The sequence below is a fragment of the Phaeoacremonium minimum genome (assembly GCF_000392275.1).
Source record: "Phaeoacremonium minimum UCRPA7 unplaced genomic scaffold PA7_03_scaffold_496, whole genome shotgun sequence".
In the NCBI taxonomy this organism is placed as follows: domain Eukaryota; kingdom Fungi; phylum Ascomycota; class Sordariomycetes; order Togniniales; family Togniniaceae; genus Phaeoacremonium; species Phaeoacremonium minimum.
The window spans coordinates 1,103,476-1,127,140 of NW_006921398.1; the positions used below are offsets into that span (position 1 = coordinate 1,103,476).

Genomic DNA, 23,665 nt, shown 5'->3' on the forward strand with positions numbered 1-23,665 from the left:
GTGTTGTCGGTAGATGGAAGGAACCATTGGAACGCTGGAATAGATAGAACATGAACATCGCTCAAGACCTTCTTGGATTGGGTCATCCCGCCATATACGAAGCTGTGAATAGTACTTGTCAGAAAGGGATTGCCATATATGCCGAAGTCTAGCACCAGACACAGAACTCACACTTCATAAGTACCGTTCGTTCCAGAGGCTCCGACTGCGCAGAATCTCTTTCTCGGCTCAGGAATATCGCCTCTCGCCGTTTGCCAAAACCACTCCTTTGTACTTGGATCGTAGAACGTGATATTGTCAAAAGATGGATATTCTGATTCGTTCTTATATGCGAATTCCGTCCGAGCACCCCCAAGAAAACTTACCAATCCTTGAGCCCCGAAGGGCAGGCATACAGCTTGACCTTGCTTATGTGGGGAGTAGGGCGCAGGCGCAGTCACATTCTCCCACGTACCAGACTCGATGTCATAAATGAGCATCCCAGGTAGCGCGATGCCGTTGCTGAACGCCTGCTCCGTCCAACCCGTTCTAAAGCCACCTAGGTTAAATCCCCGCCCGGCGCAAACAACTGAGGTGCCAGAGGTTGCGGGATGAATACCGTCGCCAGGTTCACGGTTTGCTATCCACGAGCCATTTCCTCTTCCGTCTGGCGTGAATCTCCAAAGGTGAACACTCGATGGTGCACTGCCGAAGCCCTCGCCACCCCATGCATACATCACCCCCGAGTTCGTGTCTGGCCACAAGGCTGGGTTTTTGGTTATTGGCGTGGACCCTTTAGGGATGGCGTTGATGGAGATATTTGAGGGGGTCCATGGAATGTCCAGAGCAAGGGATAGTGTGCTGTTGTCTGATCATTGCAAATAGTTAGCAGAAGTGGCTTGAGATTCTACTTTTTTAATGTTGGCAGTCTGAATCTTCAGAAATTGGAATGGTAATACGAACTTTGCCGAGCGCCATCGGCTACGCCATCCACGTATTGAGCGACTTCTCCGCCGTCGATATATAGGTAGTTGCCTAATGTAGCTACTGCATATTTATTCCCATTAGCCATGAACGTGATCTACAGACTAATAGATGTCGCACCTGACTGCAACGATCGCCGACGAAAGTTCTGAGCTGACGGAGCATCAGGTAGACAATGGCAATGCTGAATGCAGATTCCCAACACTACCAGCGATACTTTGGAGATTGGTTGAACCTTCCACAATCTCATCGTGGATGCAGGGCAGGCCAGCAGGCGAGTCGGAGCGTGCAATGACGAACAATTGTTGGAAAGAGTGTATGTTGTGTGAAATCACTTGGGTTGAGGCGGACGTCTGGCACTTAGATCCATCTGAGACCATTAACTCCAAGGTGGCAAACCGTGTTTTAAGCCTCAGGAGGAGCGAGCGCCCGACATAATTAGCCCCCTATGTGTCGTGAATGCGCCTCATGTTTTGTCCAATCATCATACTAAGTTGGCACTCATAGGAGAGGTACTCAGGTACTACGGCAGATTCTGCGAAAAGCATCCAGGCCACATCATGCAAATCCATCTAGAAATGCCTGATTTGATAGGCACGTTGCCGGTACTTTAATAACTCAATCGCTCTACTGGATCGTACCAGTGGGAGGATCATCTTTGCAGGGCTGGGCGTTGAGCCGTTGGCATCAGCCACCTTCCGCAGGCTGGCCAATCACAACGCTCCGTTTACGTTACCCAAATGCACCTAGTTCTCAAATACACCACACCCGCTTTCCACTTCTGGGAATCTCGGACTTTGCGACTTGGCCCTGCTTCCGAGGGCCCACCCTTTTGATGCTTTCTCCGATTCGAAACTTCCTTGACGATCAGATCATATATATGGGAAATGCCGGTATGTGCTTTGAGTGTGTTGGTGCTCGCAAGTGCGTCTTCCTTTCCCTATAAATTCTCGATAGCGAGTTGTGTCTTGGTGACTTTTACTGGCTCCTCACACTCGCACAAGGCGAATTCATGCTCAACTCGGAGCCGAACTGGTTGTCTGGCTGGTAAGAAGAGACCTCTCCGACGTGATGAGACGAGGCTGTTCTGGTTCATAATACTCCTTTGCAAAGGCAACTGATATAAACTAAAGTACAATATATATATAGACTTGTCTTCAATCAATGCGCACCATAACTTACAAGCCTCGCCGGAACTGGAGCTGTCATTGTGCTTTCATTCTGCTAACTCTGTTCATACCACGTTGAATGAGGTAGGCATCGCTCTACCAAGCTGTACTTTCTTACATTTCACGTTGTACAAAAATCAAGTAAGATCAAGATAGTGGAGAGGGAGTGAGAGCTTCGGGCTGCAAGAAGCGACCTTTTTGTAAGGATCTTTTCGGTGCTGAGAGGGCGGGGTTCTATAATTTGAAGAAATCCGTGTGGCCCTGGGCATGGCCTTAAAGGAGCCTTTTTGCGTTGTGGATTGTGAAACTGAAGTGTGGTGTATGGCTTAACTAACAGGACTTACATACCAGTACCACCTGTCTGCAGCTCGTAGTCACGTTCTCTTCATAGCCATCAGGGACCTGAGACTGATTGTTGTGGAAGCCTCTTCACTGCTATCAGTTAGTCCTGTCAGAAAAGCCTACAATTACTATACATCAAAAAGAGGACTATTGATTAAGACTATTTTACTCTATTAAATTAGTTACCGTGAAGAGAGATGGTAGTATCGTACCTCATTATATATCTTATGGTACACTAGACAGAGTAATCTAAGCCAAATCTGATCAAAAAATTAAAGAAATCTATATCGTTTAATTTGAATTGGCTGAAATGAAACATCTATTTCTTTGCAGCACATTCCGACCTCCTGCCCTCATTTTCCAATGTAGAAGCGGAGACGTTTAAACTAGCAGTCCGATATATATTTGTTCAATCCAGTGCCGATCCGTAAGTCGCATCCCATGGCTTATAGTCAGTATTCGTAAAGATGCGGCTAAGTTGCTGTCTGCGGACACCGATATTTCCACCATCAAACAAAGGTAAACAGATTGCATCATTGAGCAGCCTTGAAAACGGCTGGGCCTTATCGTATGCCTTTATTCCAACAGCGTTCATTGCATCCATAACGCTTAGGGCTGCAGCTTCTGAAGCAAAAACCTTTGCTTCTAGAGCTAATTCCAAGCGCGCTTCCCAGTTTCCAGGACCATTTTCGATAACGTGCAGTCCTTTCCAACTGAGTAGCCGAGAAGCTTCGATGCGCATCTTGATGTTGACAAGTAAGTTGGCGACACTTTGTCGTTCAATGATGGGAATAGTCCCACCACGAGACTCCTGCTTAGAGAATGCAAGAGCTGCCTCAAATGTTGCGCGCATAATTCCAACTGACATTGCCCCGACCAAGGCTGCGGAAGATCCGAAAGTAATTTCAACAATATGCGCGCCTTTCCCTGGAGCAGCAAGTAAGTTGCGGTGCGGGACTCGAAGGTCAGTAAAGCGAGAATGTGGGCTGGTAGCTGCGATATGGCCCGGAAGCTCTGGGTGGCCAATGACTTCGAAGGCTTTGGAATCATTCGCAGCAATGTCATCCCTTGTCACTAAAAGAATTAGTATCAATGATGCTGGATCCATTGAAGGGTCCTGCGGTGCGCCAGGTCTTTCAACCAGCCGGCACACAACGCATTGCAAATCCGCTCCTTTGTCATCCCAACCTCCGCTATTAGTCGACCACAACTGGCTCTTATAATTAGTTTCTTCTTTTCGCAACAATGTGTTGTAGTATGTTGTGTACCTTTTCTCCATTAATCAACCACTCATCCCCAACCCTTCGTGCCGTTGTTTGCAATCCGGCTGCCCGCTTTTCCAGCCAATTTGCCGTACCAGTAGGCTCAGAGTGTACAAAACTGGCCAAGGGCTCCCCAGTTCCGCTCAGAAATGGTTTCAGTAGTCTTTCCTGCTGCTCTGCGCTCCCGGCTAGGATGAGAGGTGTCAAACCTAGTCCTGTCCCGAGAATGGTCAACGATGCCGCTGGCTCAACGGCATACAGTTCCTCGACCACGATTGCTGCATCAACTAAATGCTCAGAAGATCCACCTAATGCAGTAGGTATTTGACCTTTGATGAGACCGCCGGTCACTGCCGCTTGATAAAGGGGCTTGGTAGCTTGAAATCGTGAAAATTGGTTGGAATAAGAGGTGTAGATCTCAGGGCCACCAGCTAGAACAGTTCGCGCAAAAGCCTGTGCAGACTTGCGCAAACCCCTCTGCCTTTCATTGAGCAGAAAATCAATCATTGTTAAGCAGAGAATTTAAATGCAGGATTATCCAGCAGAGTTCATGTTCAATGAAGTAGGGATCGGTTTTATATGCATCGTCTCAGCTTAGTGAACAAAAGCCGATCACCCACCGTCCCGTGAGTGCACTTAGTCATACCAACATAAGACATCGAATAATATCGTCAAAGGATTGGGCGCCTTTCGTCGAAGTGATTGACAGTCCCGGACTTAACTCTGGGTATTTAGACGTGACGAGTCAAATTGTCTACTTCTGAACTAGATTATGTCATGTTCTTGATGATGATTTGCTGGGGCATACGAAGTAGTATGTTGAGCGTACCTTCCATCCCGAACGCCGAGAATCTTGTTTCGGTTAGCTCTGCATATTCCAAGGACATCCTCTACCTATCACATGCCTGACCACTGCCATGATTTATGTAACAATCATGATCAAGGCCGTAGTTTGATGCTGGGTCCATGATAGGCAATCGTGCTTACCACGGGAGAATATGTATAAAATGGGCGATTGGAGATCTACGAGAATATTCCTCGTAACTGTGGTAATGTCACCATTCAAATTGATTGAGGCTGCCAAATCGGTTAGAAAACTAGCAAGAAAAGCTACTGAAAAGATGGAAGAGAAATACCGCCAAAAGAAAAAGAAAAAGGTTCATAATGGACAGCTAAGTAAATAATTTGATCGCGTTATGTCAAATTTATTTTGTCCTAGTAAAGGTCTTAATCAGAACACTCTTTTAACCGATCACTTGCTTGCTCGGTAGAAACGAGAAGCTGTGTCTTATTTCATCATCATTAAGTATTACAACAATGCTGGGGCTGCCGAATCTCCTGACAACAATACTGTTACCATTGACCGACTCGGCACATTGACAGATCCCACACCGCTGCTAACCGAAGCATCTAGGGCAACAATATCCCTTGTGTTATCTGTCACCCAAGCCTTTGCTGAAGTAACAGTGCCGCCGTTAACTTTCACGTTGACAGCTGAAGCACTACTCCCGCTGTTGATGAATTGAACGGCCACCGACCCATCGACATTTTTGAAGGCACTGGTTCTCAGGTTGGAGGTGCTTCCGGATGTTCCCAATCTTACTGCTCCAGGTCTTACACCTCGACTCCAATTTCCAAACGCCCACAGTCTCTTCGAAGGCTCCACTTTGTCTCCATTGATTCGGATCAGTTTTGAATTTGTATTTCCGCCTTGAATCCCGACCCAATAAAGATAAGCCGAGCAATTAGCATTGACAATTGCCTGGTAGATGTTATTGGCCCATGTCATCCCTTCGCCAGCTCCTCCGCTACTATACCATGCGGGTTGCCAGTTGCCATTCAAATCCGCGGCTTCTGTCTGCCAGACATGATGAGGTGTATTCATAGGCGAGCCAGGCGAAGACGTGTAGGAATGTGAGGTAATAATGCGAAGGTAATTGTCTACCGACCGCAAAGAGCTTAACATTCCGGATTGTGAGCTCCACCCTTCAGCGTCACAGCAGGCAATTTGTACATAACTCAAGTTTGCCTTCTCTAAAGTCGGGCCAAGTACCTTGATGAAATCCGCTGCTTGTTGCCCGTTTGATCGCATCGAAGCGTAGGACGTGCTATGGCGAGTCATCAGCGCCTTGTCTCCAGAGCCATGTCTGTTTACTCACGTTAACTCAGGCTCGTTGAGGAATCCAAGATGAGTGATCGTCACATTCGATTCAAGGTAGTACTGGACGTATCTGTCCTCGAATTAGTCTTGTATCTCGAGCAGCATGTTTGGCATTTCCCACCGGACCAAATAATCGGCGTAGGCTTGCTTCCAATCTCCACTGGAGCAACTTGCACCGCTCACACCGCAGAGGCTCCCGCCATTCGCGTCATTGCCATTTGTCTTCATGTAACCAGGTGCACTCCAGGCGTCGGCATAGATAGTCTTCACACCGTACGTGTGAACAGCCTCTTGGGAAACCCATAGTTGTTTGTTGTCCGATCCATCCCATGCAAACGTTAATGGCTTACTTGGGGTACCAGGGCTTTTTGGGGCGATAGAGACCATGTGATCAGAGCTCATGTCTGGAGATGAGCCAATGCCGTTACGGAGAATGGTCAAGCCGGCGCCATTGGTGGTAGAGAAAAGCAAGTCTAGCGCCCTACGTTGTTCTGTCTCAGGTAGCTTACTCATTTGTACTGCGCGCTGAAACGCCTCAGACATGCCAAATCCATCCATTGTCTGGTATGTCTTTGCCGAGTCCACGGTGATAGTAGCACCTGATTGGCGCGCCATCACCTCAGATAACCCATCGACAGACGCTCCCAAGGCTGCTTTGGTTACCACCCATACCAAAGGAAGTAAGACGCTTAGAGCTTGCATTTCTTGGAATAGTTCTAACACCAGCTTCAACGTGATGAAAAGATCTGGCCGATTGTGATCACTTATGTGGAAGTTGAGCTTTCAAGAATATCCTTAAGACCCCGACTTCAGTATTTCCATCCTTCAGACGGCTGATAGAACATTCATATCATGAGTGTCTTGGCTAGTTACATTGGTGGTAGATTCCATGAAATCTATCCAACCGGACATGATGCTCGCCTTCAATTGGGATTATCCGGGGCAATTATTTACAGGCTTCTCCACATGACATTCAAGTCAGCCATGTCGGCTAAATTTGACCAGCTCCGCAGCCTGGAATAGTGTATTGAAAGTAGTCAGTCCCTTGATAGACACACGATATTGGTGGACGGGAACAGTTTTGAATGCCGTTTCTATAATCGACCCCAGGTGACAGTATCCTCGATTCACTAGGGTTGCCTTTTAATGATGAAATGAGAGGTGTTGATTCGCACTGTTCGAACGCGATCAACTCAGGACAAATTCATCTTCTTCTGCATTACAAGGATCTATTTTTCTTTTGTTAGTTTCGTCCGACACTTGGCTGACGCGGAAGAGCTTGCTTATGTTCAGCAGGCTCACGGACATCGAGCCTCATCCCAGGCACTCGGAAATTATCGTAATTCAAGCACCCGTAATGTTGATTTTGCCTCCAGAAGCAGCGCTAGGAGGCCAGCTAGCCGTGGATTTGCGTGACGGGCCGTGACTAGTTTCAGCTGAGTGTCCTTAACAGTGGAGCGATTCAGCCTTGGGTGACGCATGTCTCGCCCTGGGTTCCTAGTTAGTCTGGCGATTAGCGTAGCATTTCACTTGGAACTTGCCGACCTACGCTCCACACCCTGTCACCTCATGCACGATAAGTGAGTCGTAGATCTAGCGACAGCTGTCTCTCCAGGCCATCATCCCAGCCGAAAGGGTTGGCAGAAGCAATCTGAGATGGTGGCTTAAAAATAGTGCTGAGATGTGGGAACCATTCGCACGGCTGGGATGTCTTGCTTGTCTCGGTCATCTGCATTTCGGGTCGTAAAACCCCTGATCGAGCCACTCAATGCCCTGCTAGGTTACCTTGCCTGCTTCTCTGGTGGCTTGCAGAGGCAGACCTTTGCTTTTATGTCCCGGCGGAACCTCGTCTTTCCATCACGATGTTAACTTGATGTGCATGCTCTCCCCACCCGCATTCGTTTTGTTCAGCTAGCCTATCCCTAGCGTGCAAGACGACCTTGACCATGACATCGCACACCAGGCAACGAACTGAACACCTCAAGAGCTGGAGCCAGTTCCTGTCAAATTGAGTCCTGTTAGACTACTGGATCTTAAGAACTGATTCATACTATAAAGCGGATATATCGTTGACATTCCAATGCTCGCTTGCCCTCCGTCGTGTTTCATTCAAATGATGTTGGACAGTCCTCTATCTTGTAACGCGGAATGAGCGGTCAAAATGCCAGCAAAGACAGCAAGTTCCTTCAATCCTAAACTGCCCCCAGCGGAAGATTGGGGTCGCAACCGACATCCGCCAGAATATCCTACTGTAAGCAGCTCTGATGCATGCATTGCAGCTGGGGATTTCACTACAGGGCTGTTTCCGCCGCCGAGCGCCCTGCACAGTTCGCGAAATCGGCCAAAGAAGTTGCTTCTACGGCTCAAGAGCGATCCTTGCCTCAGAGATCATTCTAGTGGGGCGTTTTCAAGCTCATACACGGATTATGATTTCACGACAGCTCCGATATCCCCCATCTCTATCGAGTCAAGACCGATCTTGTGGAGATCCAACACCCCGAACAGTATTGGTAGCGACTCTTCCAGGCGAAATGGAAATATGTTTGCGCGGGAAGACGAAATCTCAAACAGGATTCCCTCTCTCAATATCCTTGGGAAAGATGTGTTCAAGGCATTGCTCCAAGATCCAGCTGTGGTGTCCCGGTTGTGCGTGTTTGCCGAACCCCATGGCAGTGCTAGAGATATCGAATTTTTGCAGAAGGTGAGTCATCTGAGCTCATTTTGCTTATGCTTTCTAACAGATCTAGGTCCATGAATACGCACAGGCTACTAGAATGCTGGCGTCAACCTTGTCAGCAATATCGGCATCATTCGTTGGTATAGCAGCCAGCACGCCGATAGATCTCCCAACAGAGACTTGGAAAGACTTGAACACAGACATGAAGCAAATATCAGGCTCAATAGTGCCTTGTCTTGATGGCGTTTTTCGAAGTGCTGGGAGATACGTCGAACAATGCCTGCTAGAGGACTTGTATCCGAAATTCTTGACAGCTCAGGTCTCTCACGCTTTATTGGATCAACGGACTGCTCGAATGTTGACGATTGGTAGCTTAGGTCAATCTTTCTGCCTTACCAACCCATATAGTGCAGACAATGACATTGTCTGTGTTTCTGATGGTTTCTTGGATCTTAGCGGCTACTCTCAGAGCGAAGTTCTATCGCAGAACTGTCGATTTCTGCAGGGCTCCAATACCAGATATGCGGCAATCACTCGTATTCGGGGTGGCTTGTTGAAAGGCGAGGCAAGTTCTGAGCTGGTGCTTAACTATCGTAAAGATGGGCATGGCTTCTGGAATTTGCTTTTCATCGCACCCCTGGTGGACTCGGACGGGGTTTTACAGTATCACTTGGGTGGCCAGATCGATATTTCAGAGATGTTCAAGACTAGAGACGACCTTGTAAAGCTCTTAACTTCGTCAAAAATAAGCCGTGATTCTGCATCTGCATCTCGAGATGGCAGTATTCAGGCGTCGTGCGTTGTGCAGTCGGAGAGCGATGGAAAGCGACGCTCCACACGCCGGTCAGCCAGCCCGGAGCGGCTTCGAAAGAAATCATCCCGCACCAAATTCCTCCAGACCTTCCGAAAACAGCCAGCCAATGAAGCTCTGTTGAGCCCAGTATCCATGACGACAAATATGTCACGGAGTGAGCCCGACCTCTTAGTGACCGGGGTTTCAGGCGGCTCCTGGTCAACAACAAAAACATCAGGCATGCTACCAGCACAGGACAGCGTTCCTTCACCTTACTCGCAATACATGGTCCTTCAGTTCCTCTCGGGGAAGCCGAGAACTTCCACGGCGAGAAAAGACGCAAGCTGCAGGTTTCCGGTGGCTTTCTGCTCCAGCGAGACTCTGAAGCAGTTTGGCCTAGGACAGCACGAGGTGCTTCACCGTGACGTCTTTGAACTCCTGCAGGATGTTGCCAGCCCTTGCTCTGGTGCTAAATCAATCAGAACAATCGTGCGGGACCAGCTAATAGACGGGAAATCGGCCAATTTTGATGTCACAATCAGACATCTGACAAGTGACAGCGGTCCAAGCGGAAGGCACCGAAAGCCTGGCATGACATCGCTTAGCAATTGGAATATCTTCACCACGGAAGCGTCTCATTCGCAGGAGACTGCCAGCTGCAGAGACGATGGCGAAAGCACAAAGCTGACTAGTTACTGGACGCCATTGAAGGATGGCAACGGCACCACAAAATGGGTCGTTGTAGTGCTACTGCCTGCTGCGCCAGAGACGTGATCCGAGGCTGTTGATTGCGGGTGATTGGCACCGACACTATCTACTAGCCAAGTAGGTGGTGCATTGAACACATGGAATCCAGGAGCTTGCCCTCATTCATGTGAAGCACACGACCGTCTGAACCGAAGAGGGCAAGAGTCTTGAGTACGCTATTTGCGTGCCTGGACGACGCGTCGTCGCCTGCAAGGCATCAGCATTTTGTCTGGGCACCAAAGGCGCTGTGTTACCAGTGCATCGGATCCTATGCTACCGCGCTCACCACTGAGGATTTGAAGAGCCCCTCCATTCCTCGCACTCTACACTAACCCCGCTATCACCGCATCTCCTTCATAAACGCCTTCAACAACATACAACTCTCTTAGCACATCGCGAGCATACTAATTATCGGCTTCCTGGCTCCATATATTCATCACTAAGATAATTCGATCATTTGATCTGTAGCAACCGCAACATGTCTGGCCAGCATGGGTCTCCATCCGATATCATCAAGAGGGATGACTTCGCGAAAACAGCCGATCCTCAACAGGCGTCGCCTTTCCTGTCTATGCTGCCGCTAGAGATCCGGAAGATGATATATGAGGAACTCTGGAGGTCATCCGGATTTCGGCAGCACATATTTCGTTTCAAAAGTGACAGAAAGTTTTCAACGTGCCGCTGCATCACAGATCCAGATGCTGAGGATGTGCGCTTCGACAAATTCATGGATATGCTCAGCGACGAGAGAGTAATTTGGAATGCAAGACTAAAATCTGAATGGAACACCCACTGGAGATGTGGTGAAATTGAGGAGACTGAAGACGATCAACCGGTATATCGGGACTTTGAGCATACCAGAAACACGACTCCTCTAGCATTAGTACCCGTCTCGCAGGGGTGTAAACGATTGTAAGTTTCGTGAGCGTCGTCATACATACTCAACCTCGTACTTATGTTTGTATAGATACCTCGAGATCACAGAGTCATTGTTTGAAACTATCACATTCTGTTTCTTTGATACAATGACCGCCAGGGATTTCCTCTCCTCGCAACCGGCTAACCGAGTCCAATTCGTTGAGCTCTCTATCCGTGTCAAGCCTATCATAACGGAACTCTACTTTCCCGGCCCTCAAGATGGTCTACAGCCCCAGATCGCGGGGTTTCCGGTCACAGCGGGCAACAATCCGTGGGAGAATCTTTGCCGCACCCTATGTAGTCTAACCAACCTTCGCAGCTTACGTATTTACCTCGAAAGTGAAGATCTTCGACCATGGCATAGCCGTGTTGCAGAGACGAAGTTTCTCAATCGGCTAAAGGGAGTCAAGGCGAAGAGCTTTCTCTTGGAGCTGCCTGAGCTGCCCGATGAAGAGGTATGAAACTTGGTTCCTCTCACTGGATCATGAGCCATCCACTAATACGCACACAGCCGTCGGATCAGCCTGTACCTCGGCCATTTGCGCGACGCTGGGAACGTCGCAATCCCGAACTCGCTGATACATATCTCACTTCAGAAAATACGCAAGGTGCACCTTTTACTGTACACCGTGGGCCGCGTCCAAACAATTGGCGGACACACCTGATGAATCTAGGACAACGAGGTCGCAGGGGATCAGCGAGCAGATTTCTTGCGGCACCGCCAGCTCTCGGAGCAGCGACAATGGCCAATGTCGCTCCTTTCTGAGTGAGCGGAAACTTGAAGAGGGCCGATTCAGCTATAGAGGAGATCTCGAGATTGTTCAGATTTCAATTAAACAGGTGCTTGTCATTGATTGTATTCAATATGAACATTCATCTTGATCTTGTTCAAGAGTAGGTCCACCATAAGCACCTAAGTCAGCTTCCATAACTTGTCAAAGTGATTCTCGGGATCAAACTTCTGCTTCAACTCCTTCAGCCTCTTGGCATTGACACCGAAACCTCGCTCTGCACTGCTTGGCTGCTCCTCATAGTTATTATACTGCCCAACTCCCTTGCTGCCCGCATGATCTCCAGCAAAGCCCCCCGAACGAAGCTTGTTTGCAAGATTCTGCTTCCACTGGCGCACTTCCTTATCCCGTGCAGGATCCTTCCAGTTCATCACCACTGGTGCGTTGAAATATTCACCTCGGTTCATGAATGACATGCTCTCGGGGTCGACCTCGCGGGTCTTCTCGTTGGGGAAGATCTCGAAGCCTACAGCGCTGCTCCGCATGTCCTCCTTAGCCGGGTCCTCACTGAACTTATCAATGTCCTTGTAGAACGCATCGGCGACCTCTGTGATGAGTGAAGCATTGAGGGGCGCAGTGATGTTGGCTGCGCCGAATTGCCACCTCTGGTTATGCGGGAAAGCTGCATTGCTCATGCTATTCAGCTCGACGTAGGGTATCTCACTCGTCAAGTTGGCCAGGGGCCCAAGCTTGAGGAGAGGCTCGTAGAACTTTTCAGCCTCCGCCTGTGTTCCGTTGTGGAAGATTTGAGTGATAACAACATGGGCGCGATCGGGGGGCGGACTGTAACCGATGATCATCAGGATTGCTTGGTCGCCGTTCTGCTTGGTAAGGAACTCGTTCACACCGGCAATAACATCTGTTAGACGGTCTCGTGGGAAGATCAGTAGCCCAGCAAAGACATTGCCCTGAGGGAATGCACGGCTGGTAAATCGAGTTGCAACTCCAAAGCTCGTACCGGCACCCCGAACAGCCCAGAACAGGTCCGGGTTCTCAGACTCGGATGCCGTAACAATGGAACCATCAGCGAGCACCATCTCCACCGAAAGGAGAACATCAATTGTGAGACCGTAGCGCGGAGAGAGCCAGCCAAACCCACCTCCAAGGACGAGACCTCCGACGCCAGTATGGCTCACCGTTCCACCTGGAGTAGCAAGTCCATGTTCCCATGCAGCCGTGTCAACGTCAGACCACTTAGCCCCTCCGCCATACGCAATGGTGCTGTTTGCTTTATCAACTTCAACGTTGTTCATCAATCGAAGATCGATGACCATGCCACCATCTGAGGAAGATTGACCGGATGTCGAGTGTCCACCACCGCACACAGTGAACCGAATCTGGTTGGATGTTGCGAACTTGACCACTTTGCTGACCTCCTCTGTTGTTTTGGGCAACACTACGACTCCCTAGGTCCGAATGGTCAACCATGGCTTCAATCCTCCTGCGTCGCACTTACTGCTGGAAGCACACAAGTGCTACTCCAACGTTTGATATTATCATCGTATCCGTTTTCTCCAGGGAGAAGGACTTGGCTGGGAGGAATCGCCTCCTTCAACGCTTCGAAGTGGGCCGCCATCATGCTCGGGTGAGATTTGTGTATTACTTCGACTTAAGTTTCGGCAGAGCACGGTCTGATGTAATTCTCCCGTCTAATAGTCGGTTTACTGATTAATAATACAGAATACGGATCCTCGAAGCCACCAACCCTGGGTTCGTGGGGGCTTATGTGCTTAGATGTTGCTTCCCAAGATTACCCAACTAGGCAAATCCTTGGGGATCCTTGACGTGATGCTAGCCTGGGCCGGCGTTGATTACGCATCGCAAATGCCGCCAAACGAGGGCCAGTCATTCTGCAGGTAAGCAAGCACCCAAGATGAAGGCAATTGCTCCCATAAGGCGGTGAAAACAGTTGGTGCTGAGCCGCCATTGCGCAGCGAATCCAACATATTTCTCCTCTTCACGTTAAACGAACGTAATGTCTCATGCTTGATCTGGGTGGGGTATTTCGTTCACATTGGCCATCATAGATGCGAATAAAATAAGCCATGACCTAGACAAACTCGTCTACGGCTGACATCCATTATAATATAGTCAGCGTAGTGGATTTGAGGAGTGTTTTATGGGAGGAGACTCCATTTCACTCTAGAATTGTTGTAGATATCAGGTTACTTGCTCTCCGATCTTGACCCTGCTGGAGGGTCCAATAGCCGCTTAGTCATAAATAGGATTGGTGTTGTCTGCCTGTCACATACAGCCCAACCTCAGCTCTTACAACATTTGACCTACGAGCTCTTCAACTATCGGCCTGAATTTGCAATTAGCCTTGGGCTGAACAATGAGAGCAACGACTAATTATCCGCATAAGCGCTAAACAAAGAGCAAACAATGGCGTCACGGGCGAGAACTGCTGCTGCGGCGGCGGCGAAGCACAAAGAAGTGCAGGCCAACGGCCATAAAGAGGTGGTGCGTTAGAACTGGGTTTCCGATCTGATCAACTCAAACAACTTCCCTCCTATCGGTCTTCTCGAGACAACAGCAGACTGACTTTCACCATGACGAAACAACAGCCGGGGAAAGAGACAGACAATCAAGACAATATGGAACGCTCTGGGCTCGTGGCGAAGATGAAGGGCCTAGGCGTTGGGCAAACGACGAGAGCAAGATCTACACGGGCGGCCGGACAGTCGAAGAAACGAGCAACAGACGATGGCAAGGGGAAGAAACCCCAGAAGCGGGCGAAGACGGTCGCTCTCGCCCAAGATACTCCATTGAACCAGATCCCCCAGGAGATCTTGAATATCTATGTCTTTGGTGGAGGCAGCAGCGGCGAGCTTGGCCTCGGTCCTGTTGCTACCGACGCCGTCAAAGACCCAACTCTCGTTGTACGACCGGTATTCAACCAGCTTCTTTCTCAGAGCAGGATTGTCCAAGTCAGTGTCGGCGGTATCCACTGCGCCGCGCTGACCGCCGACGGCCAAATCATAACATGGGGAGCCAACGATTCCAACACGCTCGGGCGAAGCTCCGTATGGTCACCAGACGAGAATGCAGAGGACGATGACGAGCCAGAGCTCAACCCACTTGAAGCCACACCTGCAATGGTTCCCCACGAGAACTTCGTGGACGCACCTGCAGATATCCGTTTCGTCCAGGTGGTCGCCACCGACAATGCAACGTTCGCCCTCACCGAGCATGGCGAGGTCTGGGGCTGGGGCACGTTCCGCGGCAATAACGGCGCGTTTGGCTTCTTGAAGTCCATGATCCGCGACGTGTCTGATCCCGAAGACCCCTCAACGGAGGAGCTTGTGGCCGTGCGGCCGGTGCGCATCCCCGGGCTCCCGCCAAAGATTAAGGCGCTCGTCGGCGCCTCCAATCACATCCTCGTATTGACTCATTCCGGAGATGTGTACGGCTGGGGCGCCGGCACGCAGAATGAACTGGGCCGCCGCTTCGGCAGTCTCAAGACCGAGGCACGCTTCAACAGTCTCGAGCCGCAGCATCTCGCAACGCCCAAGAACAAAATCGTAAAGGTCTTCGCGGGCTACCACCACAGCTTTGCGATCAACGGCGACGGCGAGGTGTGGGCTTGGGGCTTGAACAACTACGGCCAGACAGGCATACCTGTGACCCGGGGCCAGCGAAGCGGCATGGGTACGATCAGCGTCATTGCGCCGACTAAGGTGAAGGCATTGAAGGGCTACAAGATCGTCTGTGTTGCGGCCGGTCTGCATCACAGCATAGCTTGCGCGGAGGATGGCACTGTGCTGGCTTGGGGACGATGTGACGACGGGCAGATGGGCATTGACCTCAGCACTGTGTCAGGAGATGTTGTGCACCGAGACTCGAGAGGGCGTCCGACTGAGCTCTCCGTTCCAACAGTCGTGCCCGATCTCAGCGCCAAGCTTGTCGCAGCTGGAATCGACTGCTGCTTTGCCATCACCGACGAGGGACACGCGTATTCGTGGGGTTTCTCCTCCGACTTCAGGACCGGACTCGGCACGGATGATACTGTCGAGAGACCTAAGCGCATCGGCAAAGCTGTGAAGGATAAGGTTGTCAACTGGGTCGGCTGCGGCGGCGCTTTCGCGGTGCTGGCTGGTCCAATTGATGAATAGGCGATCAGTCATGAAGTGAATAACAATTGACGGATAAAGGACACTCGGGAAGGCATTGGATACTTAGTTTAGATACCCTAGATAGATTACAGGAATGGCAAGAACCAAGCCCAAAAGCACATGCTGTACTAATATTGGCCAATGCAATGATATACCTTCGTGCTGTTCATATAGATTTGGATTACGAGAGACAAGAGAGCATGATGAGTCTAGATAATCGACAAGTAGTTCGTATTGGTACAGACGGGCCTCAGGCACACATCCCCGTTGACGGAGAAGCCCAAGACTCGGGAGAAGTACTGAATTATTGACAAGAAATTACAGATTGTCCACGCATCTGATGCCTGACACCCCTCCTTCGGAACGACGGTGGCTATCTAGGTCGGCAGGTTAAGCTAGAAAATTGTACAAATAAGTGGTTCATGAGCGAGTGACGTGAAATGTAGAAACAAACACCAGTTTCATATCCAATGACAAAGACTCCCATGGGACTTTCGTCATGCTGAACTTCGGGTGACCACCCCTGATCACCATATTAACGCCATTAAACCCCCTCCATCGCGCCATCAGCACGGTAACATGTCTAGAATTTTAGGGTATCGAGTTATCGTAGAAGAACGGTGTCGAACTTAGTATGCTTGTCCAGGCACTGGTTTCCGGCCGACAGGACCAGTCGGCGGGCCAGGTTTGTACTCCTGGCTCATTTGGCTGGGGCCAGGTGGACTCATTCTCCGGTTCATACGGTTCGGGCTCTCAGACCGCCCTTGTTGATATCTAGGACCTGGCGACTGTGAGCGTGGCCCCGGGCTCATAGGCCGGCCACCGGCCGGTGATTGTGGTCGAGCGCCATATGGGCTCATGGGTCTACCGGCTGGAGACTGCGGGCGTCCGGCAGTCATCGGCCTGATGGGTGACTCAGGGCGTGGATATCCCGGGCCACCTTGGGGAGTCATTGGTCTTCCTGAAGGATGATAATTGGGGCCGCGCTGAGGGTTAACAGGGGGGCCGCGGGGACCACCGTTGGCCGGCCTAGGCTTGACCGGTCGTGTTGACAAGCAGGTTCGGGGCACAACACCCTGCTCGGAGCGATCTAGCCGGATGCACAGGGCCCAGCCATCATCGTATTCATGGAGCAGCCTAACAAGCTGACCAGCTCTGAGACCCATTTCATCTTCCAGTGTCGGCTTGAAGTCTAGCTGTACGCGGTGAACAGCGGAAGTTTGAGGGCCACCCGCTGCAGCAATGGCAGCTGCACTTGCTGAAGGACCTGGGGACTGGCCAGGCGACAGAGAACTCACGCTGAACTCAGTTCCAGCAGGACTGGGTGGAACAGCAGACAGTGGAGGAGGCAGCGTCAGATCAAGCGGCTTGGGAACATCCTTCCGAACAGATTGCTTTCGCGTGAGACCAGATACTGCACCAGCGCCGGCGACGACGCCAGCGACAGCGCCTGCCCCAGCAACGGCCGAGATAGGAGAGACCCCTGGCGGTGAGTAAGTTGTGTTCGCAACACCTACATTACCGGCCGAGTGGCTATCTAGCGGCGTAGACGGCTCTTCGGGAATGGCAGTGTGCAGACGCTCGGCATTATCACTGAAGGGATTCGCAGGATTCGCATTGACGGGCGGCAGAGGACGCTCCCATGCACTCTGACCAGGCGCACGACTACTGTTCGGGCTGGCAACCATGGCAATAGCAGCCCCCCTGCTTGCCCTCCTGTCGGGGTGAGGGTGTGGGTTGAGATTGGGCAGGAACTGAGTGACAGGACGAAGACTGAGGCGAGGCGCTCGAGACGGCGTTGTCGGGATTGCAGCATGGTCACCGAATGGTCCGTTGACTTTCTCATCATCCGCAAGACGTTGCTTCTCGATTTGCTTGCGCCGGCGGCTGAACAAGAAATAGACAATAGCCGCTACTACAAAGACACCAGCAAGAACGCCGATAACAATGCCAGCTTTGGCTGCAGTATTGTCTCCACTGCTTTCCTGTGCTTTTGCAGATGTCGTAGGAGTTGCGCTCGCTGTTGTAGACTGCGCGGTTTGGCCAACCGGCGTAGGAGTGTTGGTAGCAATAACAATCGCCGAGTCAACACTGCTGGCAGACGTGGGGATGATAGATGCTGGAAGCGATGTATCCTGCACCAGGATGTCGGATGCGCTCGTGCTCGCCGCAGTCGCAGTCGTAGATTTCTTCGTCGTATGCGTGCTGGACGATGAAGTCGTCGTCGCGGCGTTCTGCACGGCCGCAGTGTTCTCCTGCCGGCTACCCGCACCGGGTGACAACGTCGTCAAGCCGCCTTTCCCGTCCCAGCCCTCAGGTGTCTGTGTCGTGTAGACGGTCTTGTAAATAGTTGACTGCTCTTTTTGAAAAGGGTTGACCTCGTTCCATGCGCTGGCGGCGCCTTTGGTGAATTGGGCCCAGGGCGAGTCATCGTCGCGCGCTCGCACGATACCGTGGAAGCGGTGGTGCTGATGAGGCATCTTGACGATGTCTTTGATAACAAACCGAAGAGGCGTTCGACCGCGCGCAAAGGCGGGTTTAGGTGTATCGAATCGTCAAGTTGTGGAAAAGTCAGGGCCAGCGACGTCACAAATTGGCTAGACTGTAAGTCAAATTCCAGCAGAACCCAGCAGCCACAACAGGATACTCTCGACTCGCGTTTGTCTTATTTACTCGATTCGGCAATGACGGGGTTCTCCCGCAGAGTTTGTTTGGTGCACGTTGAAGACTGGAATGCTTCGAGTGGCGCGTCTGGTGAAAGGAATGGAAGGTTTGCGAAAAGGAAAAGCAGATAGAGATTTGATAGCAGCGACAGCTGTGGGCACGACTCCGGTCAGTCGGGTGTGGTGGAAAAAGAACGTAAGGTAGTTGGCGTGGTATAACGAAGGGAAGGGAGAGAGAGGGAGGGAGGAGAAAGACAGTCAAACGTCCCACAACCTCTGTGCAGTCATAAGAGTGAGATGCTGCTTGGTGGAGGAAGAGGACCTGCAGGAAGTGAGGGGATGTCTCTCTTCGCGAAGGTGAAGAGAGGGAAGGGAGCGAAAAAGGCGGCCAGAGCTGAAGGGAGGGAAGAGAGTGTGGCTGCAGATGGGATGGTGGTGTGGTGCTTTCTAGTGTGTACCTGCAGGGCAGGAGCGGACCCCGTGTAAGTGAAGTGACTTGATCCCCACACAAGAGGTGAACCTTCAAGTGTGGAAGTAAGCTACAACCCGGGAAAGAGGAAGGAGAGCGACCGGAGGATACCTTGCTCTGTACCTGCAGTTTAATCACTTTACAGTAAGTACCTTAGAACTACCTAGGTAAGCCTGCCTACTCAAGGTACCTTACTACTCATCAAGCACTTGCTTAGATGATGCCCAATGCTGCATCCTCGTAGCTGGGCTGTGCCTGCTTCCTTGGAAGAAATAGCCCCTGCTAGGTGTTGAGCCCAGGCTAATTTTGATCACTTCACATTTACGGAGGTGAATGGCTTCCACTTCTCTTTCCTGCGGCACCAACTGCCTCCACACAGGCTCCTCGATACTATAAACGGTGAGGAATGGCGGGAAACTTCAGCGGCAGCCTTCCTACATGGAGCAAAAAAAGAAAGGAGTGGATGACAGTGAAGCGTGGGAGCGTAGCACGGGGGCAGGATGGCCACGATGGTTACACTTCTGTATGGCGGTTTCCCATCCAATGTTTGAACTCCAATGCTCTTTCCTCCACCGTCCCTCGCTCTTTCTTCTTTGCAATAAGGTCGCGCCGTCCGCCGTTGGCGCCTCGTGCAGGGGCCATTTCGACCCCACCTCTCAGGTACGACAAGTTCTTGATTGGTGGGCTGCTCGAGGGATGCACCGTCACCCAGCAAGCGAGATTACCTAGACCAGGGGTAACGAAAGGGTAGCTCTCTGATCTGCGCGACCGCCTTCCCCGTTTGTACAGCCCTTCACCCACTGAGCGTCCAATTGGCTCGTTGCTTCCTTCTCTGGACAACCTCCCACCAGCCCCTATTCCCTACCTCGACCACTCTCTACCGTTATGCATACTGTACCAGGTAGGTAGAAACGAAACCGTTGCCGGCTCGAATGCCCATTGTTTCTTCGAATGTGGTTCTCATGATGTTGACGTTCATGCAATTCTGATCCGAAATCCGGTTACATTGTAATAAGGATGAATAGAGACTTGCTTCTGAGATCTTAGCCATGCCTCAAAGAAAGAGCGTTGCATCTCTTTCTAATGCGCAAGAGAAGAATAAGTAGAATTGTTTGCAGAATTAATGAACTCCATCGGCAGTTGCGGCTTGTAACAATGCAAAATTCGCTCAAGGATGGCTGCTCGAGAAGACAACACTATCACGAGCCATGACTTATAGACCAAGGAAACCGCACGACTTTCTCACCAAAATCCCGCGCCGGCCTCAGCCTCAGCACTTAACATGGACCCACTGTCGTGTTTGTGTGCTAATGTTATGTTTCCTTTTCCTCAGTAAACGTTTGCCGTGAAAATGGAACGCCGTGTGATGAGCTGGGGTGAGCCGACTGACCGCCAGGCGTCCCTGCATCTCTGAAACGCCGGCGCCTCTGGCCCATGCGCACACGATGATCGTCATATGTTGCAGCTCATCCAGGTCCGGGCTGTCCAATGGGGCGCACGTCCATGGCCATCGCCTCCACAAATCCCGAGATGACAGAACGGCGGCGCTCCCAGTGGCTGTCAAGCTGAGTTAATTGAGGAAATTTGATGTTACGGAATGATTAGAAGAAGGCGCGTTAGGGTGCGATAAAGAAGCATATGACGGCATACTCTCAAGGCTCACAAATTTGGGCAGTCGGTAGGCCTGGAGGTGGGGCTGGTTGCATCTGACTTCCGTGGATCAGCTACATGGATCAAAGCTGCAAGGCTGGCGTTCGTGCTTGAGTGTATCGTGGGTCGGCATCACAGACCTGAGTCGGGAAAATAGGCGCATGCGGGATGCAGGGGGAACAGATCCAGCCTACAGACAATATCTGTAGCCATGTTAAACCACAGACATTTTCGTTAACAAACGCGCACAGTGATGAAGTCAACGACAGGATATTTGTTACAGGACCTTCCCATTGGGTTCATTCAATTTGCACAAGAAAAAAAAATGAAAGCCAACCAAATCGTATTTGGCGAAATAAATCCTATATGTGTTGACAGAATGATATTGTCATATTCTGTGTCTATATAAACTCAGCCCGGGTTGCAACTACATCGTGATCAATCAACGAGCTCTTATTGCTCTTCACATGGCAGTTGCATATGTAAGAGTCTCTTGACTAGTGTAGGAGTTCTCGCAAGCTTGAGAATACGATTATGAGGCATTGTGATTCTCTGCCTTGAGGCAAGGCTATACATTGCCTATTTGCCTTACGTACTGTGTCTCATTCATCTTCCAGGTCGCGTCTCTCATATAGGGATAGCGAGGTAGCCTCATCTAGAGCATGCTCTTCAATAGCATGCTCGGCACGCAATATACCTCGTCGTTCTAGCTCCTCGCAAACGAGTAACCGCAATTGAGACCGGGGTGAATGACCAGTTAGTTGAGGCGTATGTTCTTCGTTCTCCTCGGGTGGATCGGTAGCATTGAGTTCCTAACTCCATCGCTGCTGTCCGTTCGGAGGCTGGCCGCCATACGCTGGAGACCCATAGTATCCAGAAGGGGGCGAGGTTTGCCCTGGTTGACCGTGAGCACCGTGAGCTGGAGTGCCATAAGTTCCAGCTGGAGGCGGAGCATAAGATGGGTATGGGGCTGGTGGCATCTGTGGAGTATATGGCGATGGCTGAGCCTGTCCTTGATTCCAGCCTGGCACATGGAAATTGAAGCTGCCAGGCAAAGGCGGGAAGGGGGGTGGAGGAACTCCCGTCTGCGGTCCGGCATACTGAGGTGGCGGCGGCGGAACTGGAGGGTATGAAGGAGGTGAAGTTGCATTATAGGGAGACTGCGGCATGTAAGGTCGGGGAGGCAGAGCGTATCCATCTGAAGATCCGTTCGAATGAGGATGACCATGATGATTCCCACCGCGGCCTCTACCACCAAAGCCTCGACCGCGTCCACCACGTCCTCGGGAATCGCCTCGCTGCCCTCTGAATGACCCACCGCCTCTCGCGTTGTTGTTGGGCGGATTCCCATGACTGGGCGCTGCCAATGACTGGCCCCGTCCAAAGTTGGCTGGTCTCGCGAGTGGTTTATACGGTCCATCCTCATCCTCATCGTAGTTAAGTGGCTGATCGGCATTGCCAGCATTGTCTGTGAATCCATTCCTTCTTGTGTTCTCCGAATCGTCCTTATTTCGTCCACCCTTGCCTCGTTTACGACCCTTCTTCTCCCGCTTATGGGCTTGCTCAGCCTCATCGTCGGAGTATTCCATCTCGTCTGGTCCGACCTCTTCGTCGTGCAGGTTGCTGGCATCGGAGCCCTTCTCTTGCCTCAACTGTGCGGGGAAGACGTATTTCGCATGGCTTTTAGGATACCAAATTTGCAAATCTGTCTGCACACCGGCCCCTTGGATCTCTTCTTCTGACCTGAAACTCATCAGGTACATTGGACGGTGGACTGTAGCAATAGTATCATGAATGACACCAAGCACCGTGCGATCCTCCTTGCAAAGGACGGATCCTCTGTCAAGAATAGTGGGTGCTACAACACCAGTCAAGGCCTCCACCAGTACCTGTGTTCCTTCAACGATATGCTTTACCGTCCCTAAGGGTAAGATCTCGTCATCCGCTGGGATAACAATGCTGGGCCTCTCGTCAGGTTCGTCAGGTAGTTCGTTCTTAGTGCGTACTCCGGCGGCCTGCTTGGCTATCTTAGAGCCATCGGCCTCATCATCACTCCCAGCATCGGCCTCCATCAACATCCTCACAGTCTCTTCGATTCCCATAAGCTTACTTTCATCTTCCGAAGAGTCGTCCTCCGAAGAACTATCATCTGAGCTGTCTGAGTCCGAAGACACATAAGGTGACGAATCAGCTTCCCACTCAGGGTGAGTCTCTTCGTCGCCGTTTTGAACATCTGCTGCGGCTGCCTCAACTCGAGCTTCTGCGGGTTCCTGCTCTATCGCAGAAGTGGCCCCCAATAGGCCATCTAAAACAGCCTCAAGCGCGTGTGTCACACTGGGTGAGCCAGATGGGCCGGATCTCGACTGGACTTCCTCTGAAGCGACTGCCGCTGTAGGTTCAATTCTGTCTTCATCCAACTGGTCCACCTCCATCCTATCGCCGTCAGTGCTTGGCTGTACACCAGCAGCATCTCCTGCCGGGCTGGCACTCGGGTGTTGCTGTGCCTCTCCACTAGCTTCTTTCCGCATATCTTGATCCACTCCCTTCGAAGAGCTTTCTTTTGTTTCTCCATCGATGTCTCCACCAATGCTTGCAGCAGCCGCCATGATATCGGGCGCGAAACTCGAGGCTGGCAGAGTCTCGTTCGGCTTGGCCTGGCCGAGGCCAGGGATAGTGAAACTTGACGACATCGTACTTTCCGGCGCAGTCCGGTATCCAAGATAACACTAGTATGCAAGAGATACAGTCGGTATCGTGAGAGTGTTCGATCGCGATCTACTCGAGTCAGACCGAGGTTGAGGGTGCACACAAAGAAGCGTAGACGATGGCTTGTCGAGTAGTCTGGCCGAAGTTGGGCAGCTGTAGATAAGACTATTAAATTGAGAGAAATATAAGCGACATGTTTGTTCTTTTCTCAACGGAGAGAGATCTTGAGGCCGGGAAGA

At 51.0% G+C, this 23,665-nt stretch overlaps 3 protein-coding genes across 3 annotated transcripts; 1 reads left to right on the forward strand and 2 right to left on the reverse strand.

The window, feature by feature from the left end:
- Positions 1-11,945: 11,945 nt before the first annotated feature.
- UCRPA7_6999 (putative fad linked oxidase domain protein) lies at positions 11,946-13,402 on the reverse strand (the record flags this gene model as incomplete). Its single annotated transcript, XM_007919534.1, has 2 exons — positions 11,946-13,229; positions 13,280-13,402. 2 exons carry the CDS (start codon positions 13,400-13,402, stop codon positions 11,946-11,948), a joined length of 1,407 nt encoding a protein of 468 aa, XP_007917725.1.
- A 1,018-nt stretch (positions 13,403-14,420) lies between these two features.
- On the forward strand, positions 14,421-15,938 carry UCRPA7_7000 (putative rcc1 domain-containing protein; the record flags this gene model as incomplete). The annotated part of the gene is made up of 1 exon (XM_007919535.1): positions 14,421-15,938. The coding sequence occupies one exon, from the start codon at positions 14,421-14,423 to the stop codon at positions 15,936-15,938; it is 1,518 nt and encodes a 505-aa protein (XP_007917726.1).
- Positions 15,939-17,130: 1,192 nt separating this feature from the next.
- Positions 17,131-18,418, reverse strand: UCRPA7_7001 (putative variant sh3 domain-containing protein; the record flags this gene model as incomplete). The annotated part of the gene is made up of 2 exons (XM_007919536.1): positions 17,131-17,172; positions 17,237-18,418. 2 exons carry the CDS (start codon positions 18,416-18,418, stop codon positions 17,131-17,133), a joined length of 1,224 nt encoding a protein of 407 aa, XP_007917727.1.
- Positions 18,419-23,665: the final 5,247 nt, after the last annotated feature.